We start from the raw sequence: 10,916 nt of genomic DNA on the forward strand, positions 1-10,916 counted from the left end.
ATCTTATACACTTCCCTGATGCTCACTCGAGGGAGGATTTCTTCTCCGACACATTTTTCAGTCTATTATGGCGCCAAATTGTGGGAGGTCGTAACAAATGAAGCAAGGGCTCCAACACCTCCTGTGGTATCCTGGCAGTAGCCTATCGCAGGCGGCTGAAGGGCATCTAATGATGGACCGGAGGCGGAGGCAACAAGGAGAGCGCCGGTAGCTCGGATAAACCAGGGATCTCACTTCCGATAGTCACCAGTGCAAGATCGGATCTACGTACGACCTGAGTGAGATTTTTACGCACAAAGTTTGACTTTACGCACGTATCCAATCCTGCGAAATCTGATCTGTTAGGGAGTTACCTCTTCCGTCGCGTTGATTCTGGGCTTGAGGCAGTTTTAGGTGTTCAGCCTATTTTCTCTGAGGGTGCTCCTGCTAGTGTTACGCTTTTGCCGCGAGTGTGTGTGAGGGATTCAGCTGGGACATCGAGCCATCCACCTCCCGAGGAGTCAACTCAAAGTGGAATGTCTAAGCCAATCCAAGAGCTGAGAAAGGAAATAAAACAATCTTAGACTCAAACGGACTATCTAAAGATGCAGCATTTGACCACAGAGTTAAAACCAAGACCGTTCCAAAACGCTTAAGACTCTCAGGAGTTCAGATCGGACTAAACCATGTTGGCTGCTCGGAGATGTGCGTAAAATCAGCCGCACACCGGACAGGAAGTGAACTAATTATTATTAAACACCATCCCTCATTTCCATATCTACCGTGAGTTGGCTGGACGGCAGCCAATCACCCATCGAAAGGCAGCTAGAGTCGTAAAAGCATTATCCTTCCTCCATCATAATTACACTGACATGCGCAATCTGCACTCGGGCATCAACACCATCCTCCGATCTCTTATTTCACCGAACCCGCTCTCCACGAAGCGTCCCATTCGCTGCTTGTAGATGATTCGGCGAAAGGCAGCAGCGAGGCGCACAAACAGATCAACATGTCCCGGCGAAAGCAAGCCAAGCCGCAGCACCTCAAGTCAGATGAGGAGGCGATACAGACCGGACTGCTCTGCAATAATGGTAAGTGTCCGGGGAGCTTTGGACGACTTTTCAGGGGGTTTTTAGGCTGCTGCGTGAAGAAGAACTGTCGTCTTAGACGGTTTATTCAAAATGATTTATTCTGTTACAAAAAAAACTTTTTAGGCAATTTGTAAAATAAAATAGAATGCAAATTAATTTAAACAATTTTACTTACCATTTTCTGCGGAAACACACCTATTATTTTAGCATTATTTCTGTATCACACTGTTTAGCTTTCAAGTCTCATTAGGGAAACTTTTTAAAGATAAAATCCGAAAAAGTTCATGATTTGATCACAAGGAAGCTTTTTTCATTTAGTTTTAACTTTACTTTGACTCGTGCAGGTCGAGATTTAACAGCTGGAGAAGATGTTGACACAATATGGAGTGGCAACTGTAGACTGAAATCTTTTAACATTTTTCTTTATGAACCAAGTTCAATGTAATAGTTTATTTGCTTGGTGTTTAAATGTTGAAGAAACAGGACCTGCTGTGAAGGACTGCGCCGAAACAAAACCCCCACATGAAGCAAGAAACGCACGGAAATCTTATATTTTGTTTCACATTATGTTCATATTTTATTTTATTGTATTTTTTTAATTTGGGGGACAAAGTCCTCCTGCCAACTATTAAACTTTTAATGATAAACATTCATATTATAAATCAAATAGAAATAGTCTTAGAAGAAGCTTCTTAATAAAGTAAGACGTTTAAGTAAGTCAAGACCCTTTTTTAAATATATATGTATATTGATTTAAAGTTTTTAATTATAACATTAGGGAAGTCCATGAATAAAATAATGACTAGGGATTATCAGCGCATTTCATATAATTTGTAAACAGAACAAAATCATTAAAACATATGACCATCCCATGTTAGAGTACACTATAACTCTTATCTTGTATATTTTCAGTGTCAGGATTTAATCTGGTGTGCTTGCAGGAAATCCCTATTCAACCTTTTAATCAACAAAGAAGCTGAGCATTAAATTGTATCAGCATTAATATTTTAAGTGTAAATCAACCTTTAAACTGCTGGAAGAGGCCAAAATGTTTACTGAAATTTAACAGAATTTTAAAATTAATCTTTGGCCTCTCAATTTGGTGCAGAATCAGCTGAAATACTTTTACATTCCACCAGGGACGTAAATATAAATTCATCCAAATAATGCTGATGTAATATCATTCATTTGACTTATTTTAATTATGTTAATGTTGATGGAGGGATTTTTATTATTGTTTGCATAACCCTGAAAAGTAAAAGGCCTGTAAATGAAAAAATCAGCTTCACTGGTGGAATCGCAATTTTTATCATCATTGCCGTTTTTGTTGCGTATTTTTCATTGAATTATATGTGACTTTGTTTTTATGCGTGGCTGTGAAAAGGTGTCGAGTGTGGAAGAGGCCCTCCTGACTCGGGCCCTCCCACCGCCCTCCAGCCAAGCAGGGGGCTCCGCCACTATGAGCTGGGCTTTGATTGAGCCTGCTGACTTAACCTTTGGCAGCATCACCCTGAGAGGGGCAAGTGGTCCATGTCTGGATCACAATACAATTAGTACATCTGAACCATTGACCTCTGCGACCCAGAGGTCGCGCAGAGAGTCACAGAAGCATTAATGCTGGGCTGCGAATCTGTTTGCTTTTCAGCTGCAGCTTCATGATTTTTTTCCCCCTCTCTCCTCTCATCGCCAAACCACACAAGAAACCAACATAAATCTGTTTACTGTTCCTGACATTATGGATTGAGTGAGGGTGACATTTTTAAATAAATTCCCATCACGTGTTATTACATTTGGAAATATATTTAAAGGTTTAAATCAAATCCGATCTTTTCTTTGTTTTCATTGGAAGTAAATCTTACAGAGAGCAGACAAAATCCTGTGCTAAAACAGTGGAAGTGTTTTCACTCCTGTGTTTGCTGAATCGCCCTGGTGATCCTCAGACCACCCACTTTGTGAGGCAAGGACTCTGATTATTTACCCATGACAAGTTTGACTTTCAAATAGATTTTTCTACTCTGCTCTGGTTACACTCTTACTTCTTAAACTGAAAAAAAGTCTGTAAAAAATTCTTTTTATAAAATCTCTGACGTGCCACATTTGGAGCTACATGTCTATAATAGGTTAGTGAACTAATTTCCTCCTTAATGCAGACATTGTTCTGCGTGTTTGCGTGAGGATTTGTTCAGTGTGTTCGTATAATTGTAAATATAACAGACGTCTCCGGCTGCTTTTAGCTCCAGCACACTGGGAGTAATTCTTTTAGGTGGTGAAATGTGATAATTGGAGTTTATTGATTTAAGTCGGAAACACAAACACACACGCGTGTGCACACACACACGAATTATGTGCACATATGGGGCCACACAGACACACGTTCGTGTCAAATTTAGCACAAACACACATCTTTCAATCTAAAATTATTTAAAATTCACATTTAGTTTGCTTAAGGAAAAAACGCTGACAGTCCCTGTGAACGTGTCTTTAACGTGTGATGCTTACAAGAATGGAAGTTTGTAAAGATACTCAGTTAACAAAATCCAATTACAGTCGTTCCTAATCCCTGAAAATATCCATCCGTCTAAATAATCAGTTTTTAAAAATTGTTATCCTTAAATTAGTGTAGCAATACCCGGATATATGTGCAATAATTCAGTAGTGATTTCCCCAAAACTTCCCATCTGGCATTACTGTCTGTTTCCTAATGGGGCAAAACCTGAACAGATGCAACAGTGATCATAAAGTGTGAAATCCTGTCATAAGGAATGTCACATATCAGCTACTGAAACGGGGCAAAATGAAATGAAGATTTCAAAATAAAGAATTGTGCTAAAATATGAGAAAATACATCAGGAAAAGTCTGGAAACGAGGACGACAAGGCACGCTCTTACGTCCTGTTCACGTCAGGGTATTTTTTAGTATTTTTATTTTTATATGTATTTTGTATTTTTGGTATTTAGATGCATGAAATACAAAAATAAAAAAGAGATATGTGTTGCTGATGCAGATTCACAGATGTGTTCCTGAAGAAATTTGAGAAGACAATTAAATTTATCAGATCCTGAGAGCGAACACGATGTTTTAATAACAATCAGGGTATAACATGTGTTTCAGGTTGTGTAGATTATTAAATGTTACAACAGTTTTTTTAAGTTTAGGTTAATTCACGTCACTTTTTCCAAATAGAAATTTTGACAAATATGTGTTTTCACACACTCTTTACTTTTACTTTAATTTTACTTTAAGTGTGAGTTGAAAACTTCTGTCAGACACTTAAAAGCAGTCTTTTAGAGTCACGTCTCATTAAAAATGAACACACACTCCACAGCTGTAAACTTTGAAGTAGCTGAGCATGGTCTTTGGTTAAATGCAGTTTTTTATATTAAAAATAAACCTTAAAATGCCCCAAACCTTTCCTCCTGTGGTTCATAATTTGTTCTCACATACAAATGCACGTGTGTGCATAACGTTTACGGCACATATGCAGTTTAATCTAAATTTGTTTTAGATAATTCCTTGACAAACCGTCCCGTTTCAGCTTGACATGTTTGTTATCTTTGGACGCTGCAGGGTGTCTTGTGGATTTCAACGTTCAGTGGAGTTAAACAATGGTTGTCCGCACAACACGAGATTGGAAAGATGGACTCACCGCTGTGTGTGTGTGTGTGTGTGTGTGTGTGTGTGTGTGTGTGTGTGTGTGTGTGTGCGCACGCACGAGTGAGAGGGGGAAGGGACCATAGGTGAAAGGTGATATAGAGAAAATTCGTCCCACCGACGAAACATCGGGACATTCAGTGATCAGTTTCCCATTCTACTCTTGTTTTTTTTCCTTCTCAGGGATTTTGGCTGGCATGGAGCGAGAGAAGGCCAATGAAGACAGTGAGGAAACACACATCTGTGATAAATGCTGTGCTCAGTTCTTCACTTGGACCGAACTGTTAGAGCACCACAAAGTCTGCACTGAGGATCCCTTGGTGCTGATAGTGAAGGACAGCGAGGGGATGCCTGCACCGGAGGAATCTCCTGTCGGGCCGTCTCCAGTTCCCAGCGTAGCGTCCAGTGACTCATCTGCTGCAGAGTCCACGGATGCCGGCTTTGAGCTGGGAGAAACACTGGTGAATGACAACGACAGTCTGGATAATTTGGAGGAAGGGAGGGAGCGGGATGAAGCTATGGAGCTTGAACATTGCCCACAGGACAAATACACTACAACGCCTAGCCCCCATCCCCCGGATTCAGCTGAGTCCACTCCTTCCCAGATGTCTGCAGCTGCCAGCTACAGCATGCCGAGCACCAACGTGACACTTGAGATCCTTCACAGCACCAGGGTGGCTGTTGCCCAGTTTTCCCAGGGGATCAATAGCAGCGGTCCAGGAGGGAAGGCAGCTTCAGCAGCTATCCCGGTGATCCTGGAACACCTGCTAGCTCTGCAGCAACAACAGGTCCACCAGCTGCAGCTTATAGAGCAGATCTGCAGCCAGGTAGCTGTCATGAACAGACAACCAACACAAGCAGCATTAAACCCAGTCTCCAGGTCCCTGTCTTTGGCTCCTAACCCTTTCCCCTCACAAGGCATCATCCCTCCTCCCGTCCTGCCACTGTCAGGAACGATTCCCTCCGCCATTAACGGACAGGCGGCTGTTTCTTTGTCTTCTGTGCTTGAAAAGTCACAAACCCTGCCCTCACAAACTATATGTGGACAGCCCACATTTAAGGATGTCACATGTACCTCAGCCTCCTCAGAAAACACGACCCCATCTCTCTCCAGCTGCAGCAGCAGCAGCATCTCCACGTTGCTGCCTCCTTACACAGGCTCACACACCAGCAGTGTTAGCAGTACTCAGACACTGAGCTCCTCCAGCCCCATTTCGCTGGCACAGAGCAGTCTACTCAGCTCTTCTTCTAGCCTGCCATTTCTACCTCAGAGCCCCCCCAGCAGCGTCATTTTTCCCAATCCCCTGGCTAGCATTGCCGCCACAGCTAATGCACTTGACCCTCTCGCAGCCTTGATGAAGCACAGGAAAGCGAAACTGCCTAATGTGTCCTTGTTCGAAACGAAGCCCAGCCCAGAGGAGCCCTTCTTCAAGCATAAATGCAGGTTCTGTGCCAAAGTGTTTGGCAGTGACAGTGCTCTGCAGATCCACCTGCGCTCCCATACAGGAGAGCGGCCCTTCAAATGCAACATCTGCGGCAACCGATTTTCTACAAAGGGGAACTTAAAGGTGCACTTTCAACGGCACAAAGAGAAGTATCCTCATATTCAGATGAACCCCTTCCCAGTGCCAGAATATCTGGATAATGTGCCAACAAGTTCTGGGATTCCCTATGGAATGTCCATCCCTCCAGAAAAACCTGTCTCCTCCTGGCTGGATAGCAAGCCGGTTGTAGCAACTCTGCCAGCCACTCTGGGTCTTCCGCTTTCCTCCACTATTACTAGTATCGGCGGCTCAAATGACCCTGTAAGTGTAACACCATCTGTTAAATCTTCCTATGAGCCAGCTCCTGGTGAATGTGTATCTGTGTCACCTAACCACAGAGGCAGCGAGGCTCGTTTCTCTCCCGTTTTAGAAGCCTCCAGTGTGCTGAAAACAGAGGGGGTGCACCTGCCCCAGAGCTGCACCAGTAATCTGAGACCCAACCTTGCCTCTGAAACAACCAGCACCACCATCCCATCTGTGACCACCACACCTGAACCCATCGCCTCAGCATCTCCTGCCTCCAACTCTCCTTCTCTCTCATTAAACTCAGACGAAATAAGACTCCCATCGTGTGGCCTCCTGGATTCTATGCAACCATCTGAGACCTCAAAGCTTCAGCAGCTGGTGGAGAATATTGACAAAAAGATTACAGATCCCAACCAGTGTGTCCTCTGTCACCGTGTCCTCAGCTGTCAGAGCGCGCTCAAGATGCACTATCGCATCCACACAGGCGAAAGACCCTTTAAATGCAAAGTGTGCGGCAGGGCTTTCACCACCAAAGGAAACCTGAAGACTCACATTGGCGTTCACCGAGAAACTCTCCCAGTGCAGGTGCAACACTCGTGTCCCATTTGTCAGAAGAAGTTCACCAATGCTGTTGTTCTTCAGCAGCATATCCGCATGCACATGGTTGGTCAGATTTCAGAGTCAGCCGCGGTGGACGGGCTGCAGGAGGTGGACAGCAACGTGTCTTTCAATGAGAACAACTTTGACAGCCTGAGCAGCAATGGCAATGACCTCATTGATGATATTTCAATGGAAGAGGATAATGAGGATGGTGAAGAGGAAGTGGAAAATATGGAGGAAGGCGCATATACATCTAAACCCTTAATCTCTGATTGTAATTCTCCCCCCAAGTCTTTAGCCATTGTGTCAAGTATAGCAGCTCTGGAGAGACAAATGAGAATGATTGATTCTGCTGTAAGCCTAAACCAGTCATTTGGTACAAAACCCCTAATTAATGGTTTTAAAGACAGCAGCCAGCTCAATATTGAAGGCGCTTTATCAGAGAAAAGGGTGGAGAACTGTAGTGAAAACAGCCCACATGTGTCCGAGTCCTCCTGTTCGCCTTGTGTATCAGCGTCTCCCTTTCAAAGCAACTCAGAAAGCATGACGATCAAATCACCGGCAGTTGACAACAGCAGGCCAGAATCCCAGGAGCCTTTGGCAGCCTCAGTGAAGAGAGAGCAATTTGAGTCTCCTGCCTCTGCACCAGCAGCTGCCCAAGAGCCGAGAGGAACACAGCCCGGCAAACTATGTGTGAAAGAGGAGATGCCTTACAGTATGTCATTCCAGCTGAGCAGAGAGAGAGGTAAGCTAAAAATGCCATGTAAATGTTTATTATAATAACCTTAAAAAACAGTTTAGTTTTGTAAAGATAACTTTATACTGCAGGTATTCCAAGCCTGATTACCAGCACTTCATCGGGCTTGATAAAAACTGAGGTGAATGGTCACAGTCAACCGAGCACCCCGATGGAAGGGCACCATCCTCCGTTTAGCATCCACATCACCCCAGCGTATCCGTCAGTTGGTAGCCCAGGTATGACCTCCCTGCTAGGCCCTGCGCCTCCTCGGCGAACCCCAAAGCAGCACAACTGCAATGTCTGTGGGAAGAACTTCTCCTCAGCCAGCGCCCTGCAGATCCACGAGCGGACTCACACCGGAGAGAAACCGTTTATCTGCTCGATCTGTGGTAGAGCTTTCACCACAAAAGGCAATCTGAAGGTAGATAAAAACTGATGTTTTTTCTGGTGTGTTGTGTTGTGTTGTGTTAGGACCTTATCAAGGAAAACTGTTCCCTATTGCTATTAAGTTTTAAAAAGTGCACAGTAGGTGAACCAGGACTCATTTTACTGTGGTGAATATTGGATAAGACAAGACTTCCTGCAAGACGGGAATCCTTTAGACCAAGAACCTGGTTTCAGTTTTAGAGAAACAAAGCATTCAGAGGATCTCTTGTTCAAATGTGTCTAAAAGTAAAACAGTCCATATTGAAAAACAGAGACAGATGAACTAAACGAAAACAGAACATTTACCAAGCATACATATTCTTCTCTACATGGTATCTTTGCTTATAAGAATCCATTAACGCGAATTAGGAAGCATATCGATGGAAGCTTAAATCATGCACCTTTCAAAATAAAAGACTGCTTAGACTATACAGGTTTCTGTAGGATTAAAACTTTGTTCATCATTTAGTGCAACATCATACTAACACTGACAAAATCTCTGCTATTCACCACTTGGATCTTAAAAATCATAACTGATTATTACTTTTATTTCTTAAATGTTAAGAAGTATCAAAAGTAATTCCCATTAGAATTCCTTAGAACCCCAGATTGCACCTTCATAATGTTTGTTTTTGTCCAAAAACAAACAAATATTTTACAGTATTGAATAATCAGAAAGGTTTCTGATTAATTATTAATCAACAAATCGATTCTGGATCAAACAATAAAAACTTGCTGTTCAAACTTTTATTTTGTCAGAGCCTAAAAATGACGTTTAAATAAATGTATTTGAACCATCAGGGTGTGTTTGAAAAAAATCAAAAGATCTAACATGAATAAACTGTCAGCTGTCCTATAGGTGATATATAACTATGTTTGTATTTTGAAAAAGATTACCACATAACACTTTAAATGCCATTTTCAGGTTCATATGGGAACTCACATGTGGAACAATGCACCGGCAAGGAGAGGCCGGCGGCTTTCTGTGGACAACCCCATGGCTTTGCTGGGTGGAGAGGCAGTGAAGTTTGGAGAGATGTTTCAGAAGGACCTGGCAGCTCGAGCCATGAATGTAGACCCAGGATTCTGGAACCGTTACGCGACAGCTATCACCAACAGCTTGGCCATGAAGAACAACGAGATCTCGGTGATCCAGAACAGAGGCATCCCTCAGCTTCACCCCCTCTCGGCAGGCATGGACAGAGTGAGCACCGCAGGAGGTCCAATTACCAGTCTAACCAAGACAGGCATCGACCTGGGAAACAACAGACATTTTTCTCTGCTGATTGATGACAGTAAAGAAATTGGAATCAATTGAAAAAAAGACAAACGTTGTGAAATTATGCAAGTTATTATGGACATTAAAATATTTGTAAAACACCTTGTTTGTTCTTATGTATTATATATAGACTTGAAAAAGAACTTTTTATGACTCAACAGAGAATAGTAGGTTATTCACATTTTGCTATTTTACTTTGCAGTCATTTGTGAATGTGTTTTTCTACACAGTAAAGAAGTTGTTCAACTCATACTGTAATTGACAATTCCTTAGATGTATGGTTGCTCTGAAGAAGGGAACATATGTCCGATAATCAATAATGCAAAGAGTCTGCTTTCTCCTCTGGACACCTGCCCGCTGCTGCTACAGTGAGAGCAAAGCACAAAATATGCTCGTGAACATCCACATCTATGAACTGAAAAGATACGTTGTCAGTGTTATGGTGAGAAATTGTCTTTCTTAAACAACAGTCGGACCGAATAAAAATCAGAACACACCACCTGTATGTTCAGATCTATACGTGACACTCCTTAGTTATTACAGCACTTTTTTTTTTTTGCTTAGAAATCACAGCCAAGAATAAGCTTTTTCATTTACTTTTATCTCTTTCAGCAAGGATTTTTTTTTTTGGCAAACAATAAAATGGCCCTCATAAACTAACAGCTTTAACAAACTGATTCTTTAGCTTGACTATATTTTATCATTTTAGTAGAACTGCAAAGCTACGTCTGAAGTTTTCAATTAAATCTAAAAACAACCATCAGTAATAATAATAATAATAATTGTAGTATTTAAACAGGTCAATGAGTTGTGTTATCTGTAATTATTTAAATCAAAGAAAATAACAGAAAAGTAAGTCAGCAGTCAACACTAGATTTCATAAAGGGAGACCATGTCAGCCAGTTTCAAATCAAAACTTTAGGAACAAAATAAAGGCGTATATTTTGTTAAGTAGTTTCTATAAATTCGGATTAGAACAGCTGCTTCTCAAATAATTTCAAAATCATATGCAAAATGCAAAATATACCACCTATTAAAGGTATCGTATCATCCTCCAAAGTCTTATTTTAGCGTAAGCTATATTTATTATTTCACTACACTGATTAAATCCGCGTGCAACCTTCGGTTACATCTTGAAAGCGCAGTTTTCGCATTGCTACATTCAGAAAAAGCCCACTTTGTTTATTTTTATTTATTTATTTATTTTTTTGCACACACGCTGCGCAAAACAAGCGTTGCGTGAGATGAACCCCCCGCCCACCCAGTTTGTGCTCTCTAATCTTAAATTAGTGAAGCAATTTTTTCCTGGCTTGACATTCATCACTACGACATTTTTAAATGCCACGCGAATGCAGCACAA

The 10,916-nt window shown here is 41.9% G+C and overlaps 1 protein-coding gene across 1 annotated transcript; it reads left to right on the plus strand.

Annotated features, from left to right (window-relative positions):
- The first annotated feature begins 529 nt into the window (after positions 1-529).
- Positions 530-9,789, plus strand: sall3b (spalt-like transcription factor 3b). Its single transcript, XM_082521437.1, has 4 exons — positions 530-1,070; positions 4,906-7,857; positions 7,941-8,272; positions 9,203-9,789. The coding sequence occupies exons 1-4, from the start codon at positions 989-991 to the stop codon at positions 9,593-9,595; spliced, it is 3,759 nt and encodes a 1,252-aa protein (XP_082377563.1). The 5' UTR covers positions 530-988; the 3' UTR covers positions 9,596-9,789.
- Positions 9,790-10,916: the final 1,127 nt, after the last annotated feature.

This window comes from Aulonocara stuartgranti (genome assembly GCF_965226115.1).
Source record: "Aulonocara stuartgranti genome assembly, chromosome: 22".
Taxonomy (NCBI): domain Eukaryota; kingdom Metazoa; phylum Chordata; class Actinopteri; order Cichliformes; family Cichlidae; genus Aulonocara; species Aulonocara stuartgranti.

Excerpts from the sequence above, each read along its gene's own strand:
- sall3b (XM_082521437.1), top strand. The coding sequence starts at position 989 with ATGTCCCGGCGAAAGCAAGCCAAGCCGCAGCACCTCAAGTCAGATGAG. Across the intron at positions 1,071-4,905 it reads CGGACTGCTCTGCAATAATG|GGATTTTGGCTGGCATGGAG; the intron begins GTAAGTGTCCGG and ends TTTCCTTCTCAG. Across the intron at positions 8,273-9,202 it reads CCACAAAAGGCAATCTGAAG|GTTCATATGGGAACTCACAT; the intron begins GTAGATAAAAAC and ends TGCCATTTTCAG.